At 41.9% G+C, this 19,325-nt stretch overlaps 1 protein-coding gene across 7 annotated transcripts in view; it reads left to right on the plus strand.

Moving 5' to 3' along the window:
- The window catches only part of EHBP1 (EH domain binding protein 1), a 480,146-nt gene that overhangs the window by 130,593 nt on the left and 330,228 nt on the right, over nt 1–19,325 (plus strand). For all 7 annotated transcript variants that reach the window (XM_077282492.1, XM_077282487.1, XM_077282490.1 and 4 more), the window contains exons 6-7: nt 15,612–15,793; nt 18,894–19,033. In XM_077282492.1, the coding sequence (XP_077138607.1) occupies nt 15,612–15,793; nt 18,894–19,033 (322 nt within the window). The remainder of the gene's footprint in view (nt 1–15,611; nt 15,794–18,893; nt 19,034–19,325) is intronic.

A 19,325-nucleotide genomic window follows, 5' to 3' on the forward strand; every position in this document is an offset into this window, starting at 1 on the left:
TTTTTGTCTGCATGCGTTTTTTTAAAAAAACGCATGTGTGAAAAACGCATGTAAACGCGGTAAAACGCATGCGTTTTTTAGACGCATGCGTTTTTATAGAAAAACACAAGAAAACACAAGAAAACACAAGAAAAAACAAGAAAACCCTAACCCTACCCCTACCCCTAACCCTAACCCTAAACGTGACTGAAATACGTGGCACTGAAATACGTGCAACTGAAATATGTGGTACTTAAATACGTGGCACTTAAATACGTGGCATGTGGCACTTAAATATGTGCCACGTGACACTTTAATACGTGGCACGTGGCACTTAAATACGTGGCACGTGGCACTTAAATACGTGGCACGTGGCACTTAAATACGTGGCACGTGGCACTTTAATACGTGGCACGTGGCACTTTAATACGTGGCACGTGGCACTTAAATATGTGCCACGTGGCACTTAAATACGTGGCACGTGGCATACGTGGCACTGAAATACGTGGCACGTGGCACTTAAATACGTGGCACGTGGCACTTAAATATGTGGCACGTGGCACTTAAATACGTGGCACGTGGCATACGTGGCACTGAAATACGTGATACGTGGCACTTAAATACGTGGCAATATGACTGTCAGAAAATGTTCATTAAACAGTTAGGGGTGAGGTTAGGGGTAGAGTTAGGGTTAGGGTTTGGATCCCTTTATCACCTTGATGGTGGTGGGTGGCTTTTCAGTGTGTTTTCTGGTTTTTTTCTATAAAAACGCATGCGTTTTTAGCGCAAACAAACGCATGTGCTTAAAAACGCATGCGTTTACATAGACAACAATGCATTTTTTTGCCGCGACGCATGCGTTTTTTCGCGGCAAAAAAACGCGCAAGAAAATACTGCAGGTAGCATTTTTGAAAATGAACGCATGCAGACAAAAAACGCATGCGTTTGAAAACGCGACCAAACGCATGTGCAAAAAACGCATGCGTTTTCAATGTTAAATATAGGGAAAAAAACGCATGCGTTTTTTGTGCAAAAAACGCTGCAGACAAAAACGCAAGTGTGAAAGCAGCCTAAGAAAATGGAAGAAATTCAAAATGGCTGTCAATCGACATGGATCTGGGGCACCGTGCAAAATCTCACCTCATGGGGTATCCTTGATCATGAGGAAGGTGAGAGATCAGTCTAAAACTACTCGGGGGGGGGGGGAACTTGTTAATGATCTCAAGGCAGCTGGGACCACAGTCACCAAGAAAACCATTGCTAACACATTATGCCGTAAAGGTTTAAAATACTGCCGTGCCCGCAAGGTCCCCCTGCTCTAGAAAGCACATGTGCAGGCCCGTCTGAAGTTTGCCAGTGAATACCTGGATGATTCTGTGATTGATTTGGAGAAGATGCTGTGGTCAGATAACACAGAAATTGAGCTTTTTGGCATTAACCCAACTCGCCGTGTTTGGAGGAAGAGAAATGCTGCCTATGACCCAAAGAACACCGTCCCCACTGTCAAGCATGGAGGTGGAAACATATTATGGGGGTGTTTCTCTGCTAAGGGCACGGGACTACTTCACCGCATCAATGGGAGAATGGATGGAGCCATGTACTGTAAAATCCTGAGTGACAACCTCCTTCCCCCCGCCAGGACATTAAAATTGGGTCATGGCTGGGTCTTCCCGCAAGACAATGACCCATAACATACAGTCAAGGCAACAAAGGAGTGGCTCAAAAAGAAGCACATTAAGGTCATGGAGTGGCCTAGCCAGTCTCCAGACTTTAATCCCATAGAAAACGTATGGAGGAAGTTGAAACTCCGAGTTGCCAAGTGACAGTCTCAAAATCTTAATGATTTAGAGATGGTCTGCAAAGAGGAGTGGATCAAAATTCCTCCTGACATGTGCGCAAACCTCATCATCAACCACAAACCGTCTGACTGCTGTGCTTGCCAACAAGGGTTTTGCCACTAAGTATCAAATACTTATTTCTCACTGCAAAAGGCATCCGGCCCCTCACCCCCCAGTGTATAACATCCGGCCCCTCGCCCTCCAGTGTGTAACATCTGATCCCTTGCCCTCCAGTATGTATTATCTGTCCCCTCGATCCCTGGTGTATAACATCCAGCCCCTCGTCCCCCCAGTGTATAACATCCGGCCCCTTGCCCCCCTAGTGAATAACATCCGGCCCCTCATCCCTCTGTGTATAACAACCAGCCCCTCGTCCCCCCGTGTATAACTTCTGGCTTTTCGCCCCCCTTCCCCCAGTGTATAACATCTGGCCCCTCGTCCCCCCAGTGTATACCATCCAGCCCCTCACCCCCCAGTGTATAACATCCGGCGCCTCGTCCCACCAATGTATAACATCCAGCTCCTTGCCCCCCAGTGTATAACATCCGGCCCCTCGCCCCCCAGTGTATAACATCTGGCCCCTCGCCCCCCCCCCCCCCCAGTGTATAATATCCGGCCCCTCGCCCCCCAGTGTATAACATCCGGCCCCTCGCCCCCCAGTGTATAACATCCGGCCCCTCGACCCCCCAGTGTATAACATCCGGCCCCTCGCCCCCCCAGTGTATAACATCCGGCCCCTCGCCCCCCCAGTGTATAACATCCGGCCCCTCGCCCCCCCCAGTGTATAACATCCGGCCCCTCGCCCCCCAGTGTATAACATCCGGCCCCTCGCCCCCCCAGTGTATAACATCCGGCCCCTCGCCCCCCCAGTGTATAACATCCGGCCCCTCGCCCCCCCCCTAGTGTATAACATCCGGCCCCTCGCCCCCCCCCCTAGTGTATAACATCCGGCCCCTCGCCCCCCCAGTGTATAACATCTGGCCCCTCGCCCCCCCAGTGTATAACATCCGGCCCCTCGCCCCCCAGTGTATAACATCCGGCCCCTCGCCCCCCAGTGTATAACATCTGGCCCCTCGCCGACCAGTGTATAACATCCGGTCCCTAGCTCTCTCAGTGTATAATAACTGACCTCTCGCCCCCCCCCCCCCACAGCCCCCCTGCCCCCTCAGGTGTATAATATCCGGCCTCACACTTTTTCTCTCGCTCTCTCATTTTCTAGGCAATTAGTGAGTTTTTGGCCGGGCAAATTTATTTGACGCAAATCAAATTTTTGAGGGAGAATTTGGCGACTTTGATTTTCTCTCAGTTTGGTCATCATTAGTTTCACTGTATATCTTTATACATGTGTGATACGTTGCCACCTAGTGGTTACTTCTATGGATACGGTCTTTGGAATCCGCAGAAGTGTCGTCGATGCTGGCAAATTTCAGGCACAATGTTAGTGAAGTAATAGGTGAGGTAAAACTTAGACTAGATAGTCTCATCAGGAGCCAGGTTTATCAACCGTCATGAACAACTTTGATAAATTTGGTGCATTTTAAGATTGTCTAATCTAAGTTTGCTCTGTCTATTGAAATGACAGTATTGATAAATCTTCTCCATTATGTTCTAAACCTACAAAGGCCCGGATTCCCTGAGACTTTCATTTCATACCACGGTCTGTATAAGGGACCATGCAGGAATAAGATTCCCAAATTCATTAAGAGGTGCACTCTAGTGATGAACGATCGTGTTTGGATAAGGTGTTATCTGAGCATGCTCGGGTGCTAACCGAATGTCTTCGTCATGCTAGTAAAATATGTTCTGGTCCCCGCGGCTGCATGTCTCACGGCTGGTTGACAGGGATTGCTTAACCAACAGGAAATCCCCGCGTGTCTTGTAGCTGTTGAACCGCCGTGAGACATGCAGTCGTATATGAACAAAGCCTTAGGGGTGTCTTTATTTTTTCAACGGAAGGAAATGGCAAAACTTTTACTTACTTTTTAAATACATTTTGGCTTTGGCTATTTTTATTTATTTTTTGAAATGATCATTGTTCAGCGACATCTTCTTAAGGGCGCATTCACACATCCATGATTCAGGTCCCGGCCGTGGGTCTTCTGACCGCACCTCTACGTCTTCATAGGCATGTATGAGGCTGACCAGTTTCGGTCAGGAGACCAGTGGCTTCAGTATTTTCCGGTCTGTACTTGAATCGAGACACCCAGATAAAAATGTGAATTTTTCACATGTCTATATAGTGTGCGGCCATGTTTAGCCTTCCTATGACTAAGATGTGACCCGGTGTGGGATGTCCCCGGGGTCTCACGATATTGGGGGTGTCACCATGAATCATTCATTAAGAATCTTTTTTTATTCTCACCAGACTCTGAAGGTTTGTTCCCAACAAGGGTTTTTTTTTTCTGCCATTCCATTTGAAAACTGACGACAAACCAATTTTTATTGTTTTATTTAGGAAATCCATGTTGCTGTTCACACGGCCAGTTACGCAGAATTTTAGCCCCTTCAAATATAGATGATTCCTGCCCAGTTTAAACCGCAAACCGGCTTCATAAATGCCAAGGTCCGCTTCCGATTTCTGCTGTGGAAACAAATCCCCCATGTGACCATGCTTTAAAGGCTGTGAACTCTTAAGTAGTGATGAGCGAATATACTCGTTACTCGAGATTTCTCGAGAATGCTCGGGGGTCCTCAGAGTATTTTTTTAGTGCTCGGAGATTTAGTTTTTATTGCCGCAGCTGAATGATTTACATCTGTTAGCCAGCATAAGTACATGTGGGGATTCCCTAGCAACCAGGCAACCCCCACATGTACTTATGCTGGCTAACAGATGTAAATCATTCAGCTGCGGCAAGAAAAACGAAATCTCCGAGCACTAAAAAATACTCGGAGGACCCCCGAGCATGCTCAGGAAATCTTCAGTAACGAGTATATTCGCTCATCACTACTCTTAAGGGCTCGTGGGCATGAACCATTTCCTTGTATGAGTGCTATCCGTAGTTTTCATGGACAGCACTCGTACAGAAGTCATTCCGTGGGCTGTGCACATGTCCAATATGTTTACTGCCGAAAAAATCCGAGACGCGTCCAATTTTGATCCGCGTGTAGGACCAATATTAGCAATGCAAGATTTTCACAGAGTTCCAGAATGGAGAAGGTGAAGAACCCGTTGTTGTTTTTTTTGCTCTCCACGTTTGAGAAAAACGGAAGTCGCTTTGAGCAAACTCTGATCAGAATCATCAGACCATTTGTCTGTGATGTGGAGAAAACGGCCTTCTGACCCTGCCCTTATAGTTATTAACTTCCCAGTCATGTCTTTTGTAGGACATAATGGACAATCAACCCATTAGCGATGTCACACCACGTGTAGATGACAGATTACATTCAACTATTTGGTATTGTTAGATCCTTGTACTTGGGGTCAGGACTTTTAATATTAATAATAATAATAATAATAATAATTTTATTTCTATAGCGCAACATATTCCGCAGCACTTTACAATTTAGAGGGGACTTGTACAGACAATACACATTACTGCATAACAATAGTAAAGAAACAAACAATCCGCACTGCTGCACCGCCAAATCAACCATCCCAGCTGTGGGGTGACATGCCCGGACGTACAGGTGCTCAATCCAGAGAAAACATCACCAAAAGTCCATGAATAAAGAAAGAGTGGGATGGCACTCACCGTCCTGTAAAATCCGTAGTTTATTGAAATCTTCAGCAGAGGAGCAATGTGTGGGATACAAGGACGACGGCCGTTTTGCGTGACCCGTAGAAGCACAGCCGCGGGAAACGGCCGTCGTCCTGGTATCCCACACATTGCTCTCCTGCTGATAAAACACTCATTGTATTGAAGCAGCACGCAGCCTAAGAAGTGACACATCGCTGAAATCAGTGTCTACCTCATACTACCCTCAGATCATGTAGTAAAATCCTTTAAAATATCTATTGTAAATAAGCAGTGCTGGAAGCTATAGCATGGTGGAAGACCAGGACAAGCCCCTGAGGCCATGATGAGGCAGTAGATGAATGTGTGAGAGCCTCAAACGTCCTTAATAACATGTAACATCTAATCTAAGGTCTCATTCAGATCTGTTTTAGCGCGCACGTGCTAGCTGTGTTTTTCCTGGATAGACCTCATATCTCATGAAGTCTGTGGGGCTGTTCACACGTCCAATTTTTTATTTATTTTTTTTACTGAGTTGCGCAAAACTGTGGCGACATGTCCAAAATTGGTCCAAATGATGATCAAAATTGTCAATGCAAGGTCAGTGAGAAAATCGGCTGCTAGGTAGTTGAAGGTAGAAAAACTTTTTTTTTTCTTCTCATCTAAGAAAAACGGATGAAATGCGGATTACATTCTGATAAAATTCGAACAAAAACACTAGTAAAACTTGGACCATTTTTTCGCACGAGGAAAAAAAGCAACTGATATCTCAATGAGCCCAAAGAAAGTAATGAGCCAATTTCTAAATAAACTTGCCACGCAGCATTCTAAAAGTGAGCGCGGTGTTATCCTGCTGGAGGCCAGCAGATGGCAGCCTTTGATCGCTATTTCCAGGCGTATTCGGGACAAGGCGCAGCATGTGCCTGGAAGTATGGCCGGTAAGGTATCTGGTAGAAATGAGATGGATGCAGCAGCCAAGCTAAGCTTCCCTGACCCTTCATGAGAAAATAGAGGAAAATGGGAAGAATAAGCCTATTGTGCCAGGGGGGCTGATGAAATTCAAGATCCACACACATAATCTGTGGCTCTGCCTCTGAAATGTTAATCCATGGCTAGAATTATTTGAGCTGTAGGTTGCAATTTATCATCAACATGGCAGTGTGTCAAACAATGCTCCGTGAATGCGTAATGTTGGGGAGCATGCAGGAGGAACCGGCTGAACTGCTGAGTAATGGAATCCTTTAGATCCACTTCTTGGAGTGTTTTCCTGCGCCCAAATCATTGCTAGCACCCCATTCATGCGGCACACAATGCATCCTGCTCATGTACCAGGCCACGGTCTGGGATGTAAAGTGTAAGGCCGATCAATATTCTGCTTTTCAAATGGAAATTGGCTGTAAATAATGTCACTTCGAGAGGAGTCGTGTCCGCCATATCGGAGTCTGTTTTGTGAGCCGGTCTGCCCTGATTGTCGCATTGGATATAGCAGGACTTTCCACCCGTAACTGAAAATCCCACACTATGAGGGTGTCAGGTGGTGACAACTACCCCAGCTCAGCACTGTGCTGTGTTCTGCAGGCAGGATCATTTTACTGCTGAACCCAGTGGTATAGGTCCTAGTAAAAACCATATCCCATGTGCCAGTGCTGAGAAATCAAGCTTTGAAGTAGCACGCAAATTATCAAAGAAGGAACCAGTGAGTGCACCGACACTGCCCTGTGCACTTCCAGGCTAATTTGCATGTGACTTCTACGCTTAAAGTGCAGGGGGGAGTGCCAGTGCAGGGGGGAGTGCCAGTGCAGGGGGAGTGCCAGTGCAGTGGGAGTGCCAGTGCACTCAACGGCTACTTCCAGGATCGTCTGCATGTGGTTTTTTATTGTTATAGGACTTATGCAGACATAACGTTAGTCTGATTAGTAAAATCGTCCTGCGAGATTCCCTTTTAAATTTTCCACCCTAGATTTCGGGCTAAAGGTAGATTTTATTACAGATCCGGTCTTCAATCCATTATGGCCAAAGTGGACCTTAATTTTCTCCACGATTTACAGCAGCAGAAATTTAGAGCGTTTTCGAAATTCTTGAAACGGAAACAATGGTGTTTTTGTTTTTTATTTCATAGCACTGTCCCTCTGTTCATCCATAACACTGCCCCTCTGTTCATCCATAGCACTGTTCATCCACAGCACCGTCCCTCTGTTCATCCATAGCACCGTCCCTCTGTTCATCCATAGCACTGTCCCTCTGTTCATCCATAGCACTGTCCCTCTGTTCATCCATAGCACTGTCCCTCTGTTCATCCATAGCACTGTCCCTCTGTTCATCCATAGCATTGTTCATCCATAGAACTGTCCCTCTGTTCATCCATAGCATTGTTCATCCATAGCACTGTCCCTCTGTTCATCCATAGCATTGTTCATCCATAGCACTGTCCCTCTGTTCATCCATAGCATTGTTCATCCATAGCTCTGTCCCTCTGTTCATCCATAGCCCTGTCCCTCTGTTCGTCCACACCACTAGGAAACCTATACAACTCAGTATGGGCCATATACAGATTGGCCTCCAGCCAAAATAAAGTAACATTTTCTATAAAGTCCAAATCCTTTTCTTTCTTTTTTTTTTTGTGTGCCTTTTTTCCCCCCTTTTTTTTGCTTGTGATATGTAGAAATGAAGCGCAATTTTTTCAGACACAAAAGTGGACTACAATGTTTGGTTTTTTTTACCATTTTTGTGCTTAAAAAATATTGGGAATGTATCACTTTTATGGTTTCAAAAAATTGCACTTTGTTTTTTTCTTTGTTTCAAGTGATAAGAAAAGTGGCCAGAGCATTTAACTGGACGGGTCTTTAACGGACCAACAGTCCGCATGGAAAAGAAGCACCATTTTATAGCAATGGCAAAATGTATGAGATTTGCCTTTTTTTTTTTTTTTTTTTTTATAAAAGTTCTTAAAGCGTTTAACTGCAGTTCCTTTCCCACTGAGATAAGAATTGCTTGGCGCCAATAAAAGCATCAGAACCGCACCAAAATGCAGATAATTTCCTCTGCAGTTTTCTGCTGCCAAAAGTCTGCATCACTCATTAGAAAAAAATATAAAAAAATTGCTTAATGTGAACTTACTTGTAGGCTGAAGTATGAAATGACAGTCCTAATAAATTCTGCTCTATAGGTCCTGTTTGGTTTCTGATGTAGTGGTATGTATCTTGTGTGAGTGGTAGATAGGCGCACCACACATACAATGCAACTACATCTTTAGACCTGGTGGAATCTTTCTCTTAGGACTCATTTAGATGGTTTTTACGGATAGTACTCCTACCAATGAATGACTGTGGGACCAAATGACATGTCCTTGATTTTTCATGGGCCGATCAGTCAGTGGAAAATCGCAGAGACCTGTACGATTTTCATCTGACGGTCGGATCAAAATCGGCAAGTCTAGGAGCCCGTGATAAAAATCGTACTTCACTCATGAAACCTAAGTGCCGGTCTGATTTTCATGAACTGTCAGAAAAAAAAATGATGACATTCAGACAACTCTGATCACAGTCTGATCCAAATAATCGGTCCATTTTTCTCGGAGTGAGAAAATCAGACGTCTGAATAAGGTCTGAGTGTGACATTTGCTCACTTATAAGTGCTCAATTTAAAATAAAAAAGCTGCTAAAAAAGGCGACTTTAGTATTTTGAATGTGTCCTCATTGCAGCTAATCACACTGTATTGTACAATATTCCAAAGGTGGGTTAAGAGAGGTCCAACCTGCACCCATCCAATTTCCAAAGGGGAGAAAAACAAGACGTGCGAAGTTTGTTTTTTCTATTGTTTTTTTGTTTGTTTGTTTTTTTGGAGGTTGAAGTATGTAATGACAAGTGTCAGGGGGGAATAGACCCCTGTGTGTGAGCTCTTCAGATGTTCTCCATGTACGATGTTATACCTTCATGACTGGTTGGCCATTTTGGTCTTTCTTATACATGTGGTCTAGTGTTTGTTCACCTTGAATTCATTTTTTTACAAAGTTTTAGTTACCCCTCGGTGGTGAGTATGTGATCCGTCTATAAACTGATATTCTTACATACAGCAAAGACAGCCATTTTTCGTCAAGTCCTTCATCTGTCTAGGATGAGTAGATTTAACAGCAGAGCCATGCACAAAGGACACATTGTGATAACCTAGAAATCGTCCATTATTATGAAACCTTCTGAATGCGCATAGTTGGGGGTCCCTGCTCGGGCATTCACATTGATGAAGAGACGTTCGCCCCCGACAGTTCTTATATCTGGTGTTCCTTGCCAGATACGTTCTCGTGGGTATATACTCGGTGACGAGCCACCACCCTCTTGTAGAACGCCACCACTCAATGTGAATACAAATGAAATGAGTAAATGAACTCACAATATAAACCTCTTCAATGTGAGGATCTTATAGACAACCTGAAGGACCTCCTTACGAAGCTTTTATGTTCAATTGAATTGGTTACATGGAAGAAAATGATGGAGTTGTCTGGTGTATTATTCTCTACTATTCACAACCTGGCTCTATTTAATGGGTGGAGGTGGGAAGCCCTTTTGTTTATGACACATCTCTCCGAAAAAAGATAATTCACTACGAGAAAATTCAAAGGCCTTTGAAGACCAGATTCACATATTGCCTATTTCCTAACTTGAGAAATAAAAGTGATTGCTAATCTTTGTGAAAGATGCTTTGATGGCCGTAGGGTGCCGGATATAATGCATTGCTTGAACATAGGGCCTCGGAGTTGGCGTACAAGTTTTGAGAACTTGTAATAGAAGCCTGTGGGTTGTGCATGGACCCACAGCCATGTAAGGTTTTCAACATTTTGCTTCTTGTTTTGTAATAAAAAGCCTCATCAGTTATTGTTAAGTGGATATTACTTCGCATTACTTTGGATATTTGGACACATGCTAAAATGGTTGGTGCTGGCATTTGCAAAATGGTCACCTGAGCTGTAGATCACAAAAAAAATAATTCAAAATTTTGAATTTTTGACACAAACCTATTTTTTTTTTTTTTTTATTCCATGCTGGAAGTTAGGGTTTTGAGTTAAAGCGGAGGAATACTTAAGGTGTAATGACAATACTTGTCTGGTCTACTGTCATGTTCACCATGTTAATATTAACAAAGGATTAATTTGGAAGTTGAGAAAATGACAGATGAAGTGCTGATGTGAGGGGGGATTTTACGTTTCATGGTTACAATAAGTTTTGCTCTCTACAAGACTTGGCTCCCATGATGGCATTTTACATGGAAGCAGAACAATATTATTAAAGATGTCAGATAGAAAAGTAAAAAAGACATGAAAAACACTGTAAGACAGACTACTTAACGTGTGCACAACGCCAGTCTTATTGAATTACCCCCCAAGACTTGAAATTAGAGGGGTTTTTTTTCTTCGAAAGCATAATATGTTTATGAAGATCTCACACCTAGAATAGAGAAGAGTTCAAGTTTTATAATGCTGCAAACCCTCTTATAAAGGTCAGAATTCTTTTTGCATTTAGGAATGATAAATATATTTTCTTAAAATTGCTTTTTGCTCCAAATACGGGTATTAAATTGCCTAATTTAAAGTGTTTTCCAAGCACACAAAAAAATATATACGGTATATATATATGGTTGTTCCCAATAACTCCGTTATTTTTTTTTTTTTCTTTTCAAGCTCCCCTTTAGCCTTCTGCAGCCATCTATATGGTCTGTTATCATTTACATTCTGAGATTCCTGACACCTCTAAATTATATTTCCAATGACTTTCCTACCAAAGCTACAGTGGGGAAAATAAGTATTTGATACACTAACGATGTTGTGCGTTTTCCCTCCAACAAAGAATGGAGAGGTTTGTAATTTTTATCATAGATACACTTCAACTGTGAGAGACAGAATCTAAAAAAAAAAAAAGGGGAAAAATCAAGAAAATCACATTGTATGTTATTTACATAATTAATTTGCATAAAATAAGTATTTGATACAATAGAAAAACAGAACTTAATGTTTGGTACAGAAACCTTTGTTTGCATTTACAGAGGTCAGATGTTTCCTGTAGTTCTTGACCAAGTTTGCGCACACTGCAGCTGGGATTTTGACCCACTCCTACAGCTCTTCTTTCTGGTTTCTGGCTGTCGCTGGGTAACATTGAGTTTCCGCTCCCTCCAAAGATTTCCTGTTGGGTTCAGATCTGCAAACTGCCTAGGCCACTCTTGAACCTTGAAATGCTTCTTACATGCCACTCCTTAGTTGCCTTGGCTGTCTGTTTTGGGTCGTTTTGGGTCATTGTCATGCTTTACAACCCAACCATGACCCATCTTCAATGCTTTTATTGAGGGAAGGAGGTTGTTGGCCAAAATCTCAATATACATGACCCCATCCATCTTCCCTTCAATATGGTGCAGTTATACTGTCCCTTTTGGAGAAAATAACCCCAAAAGTATGATGTTTTCTCCCACCATGCTTGATGGGACGGTGTTCTCAGGGTTGTACTCATCCTTTCTCCAAACACGGCAAGCAGAGTTGATGCCAAAAAATTCTATTTTGGTCTCATCTGACCACATGACCTTCTCCCATGCTTCCTCTGGATCATCCAGATCAGAGGTGTCAAACTGCATTCCTCGAGGGCCGCCAACAGGTCATGTTTTCAGGATTTCCTTGTATTGCACAGGTGATAATTTAATCACGTGCACAGAATGATTCCAGCACCTTGTGGAATGCTAAGGAAATCCTGAAAACATGACCTGTTGGCGGCCCTCGAGGAATGCAGTTTGACACCTCTGATCCAGATGGTCATTGGCGTACTGAAAACAGGCTTGGACATGTGCTGGTGTGAGCAGGGGGACCTGCTCACACACTTCCACCCTAAGTGCATGCCCAGTCCACCTACAAAGCACCATCCTGAAACTCCTATACAGTCTCAAGATGGATAAATTGCAGCCTAGTTTTTCTTCATAACAATCCTAGTGTGCATTGCCATGAGCCTCTCCTACAGTCACGGGTACAGGTATTGACATTTGCACCACACAGGCTCCCTATACTGTAGGAGATCATGTAGTTTTATAATAATTTTTTTAGTGGCAATTACAAGACAAGACAGTGGAGTCCCTACATTTCTGGGTAAATTTATAGATGCTAGGGTTATGAATCATTGCTGAAATCTACTACAAAATGGTGACAGTTTTGATTTTTATTTGTCCTGAATTACAGCTGATCTCATCTGTCAATGTTCAGGAGCATATCGCACCCGGCAGCCAGGGGGAGGCAGGGAAGCGGTGCGCTCCTGAAGATGCAACATGAGAAAATCCCTTTAATCTAAGAAAGAATGTGGTGCCTTCTGATACTCCATACAGCACATTGGGTGCCTAGAGCTCAGGACTAGCTTGCTGTGTGCACCACGCCATTACTTCAGTGCTCTTAGCATATGTTCACACAGAGGTTTTTGGGTTTTTTTGTGCCATTTTTGATCCTACACTGAAATCTTAATCAAAAATGCTTCGAATAAACTTTAAATAAACTTTGCATTTATTTGAGTAAGAAAATGTATCAGTAGTGCACATCATGTTTTATTCTGGGGATTTTTTTAACACGTAGTAGAAAAAGCGTTGGAAAATTTTCCAGTTGTAAATTGTGGCAAAATGCACAATTTTGTTGTAGTTTTAATCCTGTTTTTCAGTGCCTTTGTAGCTGAAAAACATTGCCACACCCCATAATAAAGTTAATACCACATCCAAAAACTCAGTGTGAACATACCCTACGTTTATGGCGCAGCTTTGTGTGTAATATGTATTTAGAAAAAGAAGTAACACCATTAGATATACGATAGATATAGTTACTATGGTAAATATTACTGTTCTGTTTTATACAAAACAAAGTCCCGGTATGGTTTGCTGATTGAGTCATTTCATTTTTCAGCCTGCCCTGATTAACGTGAGTGTTATTTGCAAAATGTGTTGCATGCCCCAATTAAAAAAGTCATCATAGACCTGAGGTATTGCGGGTCATGACTTGTCTTCTACTGAGGGTAATTGTGTTGTCATCTAGTCATGTTGAGTAACACATTTCACCTCCATTTCCAGTGAGTATGTGAACTGGCTGCCTTGTTTAACCTATTGTTCCAGTTAATTGACTTCTTCAGATGACTCAATTTCTGTTCTAGTGAATACTATTCCCTGGGTGTAAAGTAAGAGAAAAATTGTCCTCCTCACAGGTCAAACTGGACTTCTTGACTCTTCTAAGACTTCACCATTTAAGATGACCAGGGCTGCGGAGCTGTCAATCACTCTAGTAGTAGAGATGAAGGAACCAAGATTCTACCAGTTATGCCCATGTCTTTTTATTTCGGGCAGTGATTAGAATTGTCTGGGTCGGCAGAAGTACCATATTAGGCTTTCCTGTTATCAAAATGGCTCGTAACGTGCCCAAACTTGCTCTACAATTATAACTCCCTTATTGTTTTCTGGGTGATTTACACTGACTTTTTTTTTTTAAAGTCCTTGGCTGCCATGCAAGGCGTGCCTGCTAATATGCCCTGGCACTGACATTTATAATGATCGAGGTGTGGTACATACAGTATATATTTCTTCATACCTTACGTTTAAGGAAGTGGAAAATCTAATTTAACTTAAAGCTGTGAAATTGTGTCAAAAATCGAACAAACATGATAATGTCTTGTTTCTTTCTTTTACTTTTCGATGCTTTACAAAGTTATAATTTGACCTATTAGGTGCAGTGCACCTCACCCTGACCCCAGGTGTATCGCTCCACGACCTTACATAGCCGGAGCACCCAACAGACTGTACATCTTCAAAGGCGACGTCGGACGGTACGAGCTCCCCGGGTGCTCCACAATGGCAGACTGTTCTCATTTCTGGACAAATTGAACTCTTCACCTTATATTAATATTGGAACTAATGACAGACTCGTAAAACTGGTTTATGATCCCATTAAGTGTTTACATTAGAATACCTCTTCCTTAACACTAATGGAAGTGGTCATATTACATAACCAAGCGAAACAATGGAGAGATTTAATTATAATGTGGGGACTTCTATTATATTTGCATAAAATTTAAGCAGATTTCACCTTGAAACGTTGCAGGAAATTTGATGTTGCGTGAAAGTGTAAACTTGTATAATTTTATAATTTTACCTATCACTGCAATGGTATATGATAAGATATCTTAAACTGGGATTCCCATCTTCCAGATTTAGGGTCTTCATGTGTCTGGGTCCCAAAACTAGAACCCTCACATATTTTGAGAATGTGGGACTCATGACCTGAATAGACTTCAATAGAATCACCTCTTTTGAATCCTTAGGGATTGACGTAAAATGCCAAGTGAGAATTGTTCGGCTTATCCTGTCATTCTCACATACTTGAATTGAGAGGGCAGCACACAAATATGGCCACCTCTCCAATAAAGTGTATGGAGTGGGCCACACACCTGTCAGACAAATATGCCATATGGCTTTACCCCATAGTAGGACGAACCCACTTGATATCAGTGGGATCGGCTAACAATCTAAAATGTATTGGAGACTCGTCAGATAATGTCAGAGAAATAAATCCAGCCTGTTGGATTTCCGATAGCCGATCCTTTTGTTCTCTGGACAGTAAGTTGCTGCCAGAGGAGTCTGGACTCATCTCTCCGAGAGAACATAGGAGCTCAAACAATCCAAGTGTTATTGTGTATGGGGAAGTTGGGGGAGAGCTGTCGGTTGTCGATAATCTTGTATTGTAATTAGACCCAAGAAGTAAGGCTTTATTAATCTTTTATTTATGTCCAAGCATAAAAACTAATTGTGGCTACCTCAGACATTCACCGCCATTCGATGTCAGGCCTGGCTGCAGTCTCCTGATCTAAGTTCAACAGCTTTATGTATGCTTATGAGGCTGTTGAACTTGGGACAGGAGACCTGCTCATGGTCTGGACCCAACCGTGGATGTCAGATGTGTGAAACCAGCTGTAGAATAAGACCTAGTTTAGGGTTGTGACAACTTTTTTTTGCCAGTCATAAAAGCCAACGCCGATCATTAGTGGTTGAATAATTGTTATGTGGTACAAGAGTGGTGGTGTAAATTTTCATACTTTTACGTATATACATATATTTTTTTTTTTATAGGAATCTCCATCCGGTCGTCGGAAAGCACTTGCCACCAGCAACATCAACATGAAGCAATACGCAAGTCCCATGCCCACCCAAACTGACGTCAAGCTAAAATTCAAACCCCTATCCAAGAAGGTTGTATCCGCCACTCTGCAGTTCTCCTTATCTTGCATTTTCCTCAGAGAGGGCAAAGCTACGTAAGTCTTATTCTGATGCCAGTCTGGCTTTTCAATGTTATTGTACTTGGTATAAGATGGATTTTGCCAGGGAAGCAATGATCGGAGAACTGGCTGTGTTAATTGGAGGTATTTTGTGAATGTTTCGTGTTCCCATAGATGTTCTGGAGCACCAGCTGTTAGTACACTTAATGGAATGTTAATGTAGGGCAATGACATTTTCTAAGCAGGGGCTGTTTTGACTTTCCGAAGAGGGGGGTGGGGGCATGCATACAATTACTGTAAGAAGAAATTTGGACCTTTCTACTGAATTTTAATTTGTAGATTTGCTATATTTTTTATTTTTTTGTAATCCATTCATTTCTTTTTATCCCCTTTTTTCTCTTTCTTTTATCTTCCTTCTTTGTTGCCACATTACCAAAGTTCAGTTTTGTTGCCTGACAACATTTAATTGTATTCTATCCTGCAATCATCTCCACGGGTATTAAAATGTGCGGATTCCTTGGGAGGCAAAGAAAAGTCTATTTCAATGTCCAGTGTTAATCCGCAACACTATAGTACACATTGTGAGTGTGAATTGTACGGAATGCCAATTACAGAAATATATCATTAAATTGCGAGGAAGCCATCAAAATGCAGATAGGGTATTATTTGTTGCCTTTCCGAAATAGATAATTTCTCTTAATAAAAAATAAATAAAATAAAATGAATATATGAAAACATTTTTTTTTCTGTTTTGGGCGTCAGTGACAGATATTTTTACAAATAGCCAGTACTGTAACCCTGCTGCGTAATAATAATCTTTCTTGCATATTGCACAATACAAATGCGCCCCTGCTTTGTAACCATTCGGTACAATGACGGCTCCTCTGAATGCAGACGTCTGATTAATATGAACGTATGAAATTGTTTTCTGTTAGTTGAGGTTTTTCTTCTTTTTGAGATGAAAACTATGTATAAGCAAATAATGAAGCTGATGGAATAAAATGTATAAATCTGTTCCAAATGCCTACAGGACATATTAGAAAAGCATGGCCTATGGTTTTGTAATATAGTTTCCTCTTGTTTTCCTCCTCATCGTGGTTTTGTAGATCTCTGCTTGCTGTCATTGTTCACTTCCAATGGATTAAATCTGCCCTGGTCACATAATGCGCAGGTGCAAACTCCTTACTCCTATATTTGCAATTTTTGGATTTTCCTATGACAAATCCGATGTGTATTTTACCATAGCAGGCTGATTCTCAGATTTTAGCGGTGGATGTACCATGGATTCACATGAGGATTAGCCATATATTCATTTACTGAGTCTCATTTTCAGCTTTTCCAGTTGGAATCTACAAAAATAAGATGCATGGGGTTACAGAAATTTCTTCACATTCATTGCATGTAGAACGTTAGCGGATTTGATGGGGCTATGGGTGTGGAATTCCAGTGCTTCACATAACCAGGAGATGTTTTTATCCGCGAGAGATAAGCCCTCCCCATAGCATTCAATTTTTACTTTTGGACTTTTGTTTTGCGTCCCCGTTTTTCATAAACCTCGTGTTTTTTTTTTGTTTTGTTTTGATTGTTTTTGTGGGGTGAATTCCAGTTTTGGTTTTTTTTTTGTTGTTGTTTATTATTTTTTTTTTAAGTAATGTACTGAAAAAAAACAGGAACAAATTGTAAGTGAGGTGAAATAGTGAAAATAGAGACAAACAAAAATTCTCCAGTGTTGCTTGGGTTTTATTTGTACCACTTGACCTGGTAACCGTCAGCACGATTATGTCGATAACTAACACATTTATATATTTTTTGTATTTACTTTACTGGCTTTAATAATTAAAATCTTTTATTACTTTTCTTGGGGGAGACGAAGAAAATGAAAAACACCAATTCTGAAGGTTTTTTTTTATTAATTTAAATTGTAATTATTCACTGTACAGAGTGAATAATTTTACAGACTCCATGACATCAAACATGCTTATTAAAAAGAACTAACTAATTACCGGTACAGGAAAAGGGGGAAAGATATAAACTTCTTGGTTATTTATCTTTTTTTTTTTTTTTTTAAATCCACTGTTTTTAGTCCCTTTAGTGGACGTGAACCTTTGATCGCTTATTAAATACACTGCAACACTTTAATTGGAAAGGAATGGTTTCAGAGGTTATACCGACATGGTCGTGCTGGTGGCTATTACAGTAACACCGGGGAGCGAATGGTGCCAGAAAGGCTACACCCCTCCATTAGATATTGGGCAGTTTCAGCTCCCGAGCCTTCTCCATTAAGAGGTACTTGAAGTCACGTGTCAGAAAAGGGTCAAACAGTGAAGAGGTTTTGATAGTAAGCAGAGACTGTGAAAACCATGAAGGACTGATACAGAAGGAATATTGGAATTGACAATAAATAAAAATTGACAAATATTATTTACAATATGTGTTATGGGGTTGTCAGGAATTCCCAAAAAGGAGTTTATAATTTTTCCAGAATCTGTGATACACCTGCCCATAGTCGTGTCTAGTGTTACTGGTTAGTTCAATACTAGATACAACTCATTTAAAAGAGTCAGGAGAGACAGTGGGGAGATTAGAGGAGTGGTGTGTCTTGGAGGGAAGTAGACTTCTTTTTTTTTCTTCTCAATTTTGTGCACCATGATAGAGCTATTAAAGAGAACCTGTGATTTGATTCATGCTGCCCAAACCACAGGCAGTATGAATCGGAGCCTGGCTACGCGATGACATCCGGGTATGCTTGTCTCTAACGCTCCAAAGTGTCATAGAGCATATAGTTAGGGGTTCTGACCTCGGACCAAAGGCGGAGACGTGACTAGTTCATTACAGGTGATTGACAGGTCTCTCCCATGTGTGTACACCAGGAAAGGCTACTTTCAATCACCAGGACAGTGCAAGAAGAAGCCGCCTGGGGTCATCGGAATATTTTCTTCCCCGGTTGGATCATTAAACTGTTTTCTATGAAACTTTGAAGCATTTGAGAAAGCAAACCTGGCTGCAATCGTGCTGTCGGGCTCCGATTCAAGACTATTTTTCCTCTCTACCTTGAGCAAATTGTGTATTGATGAAGCTGTCATTATTATTTATGAGAAGGTGTAAATGGCAAGGATTTGTGGTGGCTTTCTTTCAGGGATGAAGACATGCAAAGTCTGGCCAGTCTGATGAGCATGAAGCAAGCGGACATAGGAAACCTGGATGATTTTGAGGAAGACAACGAGGATGACGAGGAGAATAGAGTTAACCAGGAAGAGAAGACTGCTAAAATTACAGGTGTGTACACTAGTAAAGCAGCGGAGGTGACACTAATGACACGCCAACACCTGACATTCCTGAACAGTCCAATTGGTGACGCTCTTAGCTAGTTATGTTTTTCAGGTCTAATGATAACCTGGTGAGAAAAAAATCTCCAATGTCCTATGGAAATGTATGCAACATTCTTCACATATTTGTACAGCAGCCTCATGATTCTGCAGTGTCGTACACAGAGGGCAGTCACAGCCATTCCATCTAGTTTCCCTACCGCTCACACTTTCTAGGGTTTTATAAGAAGTCATCGACTTGT

This window comes from Ranitomeya variabilis, chromosome 2 (assembly GCF_051348905.1).
Source record: "Ranitomeya variabilis isolate aRanVar5 chromosome 2, aRanVar5.hap1, whole genome shotgun sequence".
NCBI lineage: Eukaryota > Metazoa > Chordata > Amphibia > Anura > Dendrobatidae > Ranitomeya > Ranitomeya variabilis.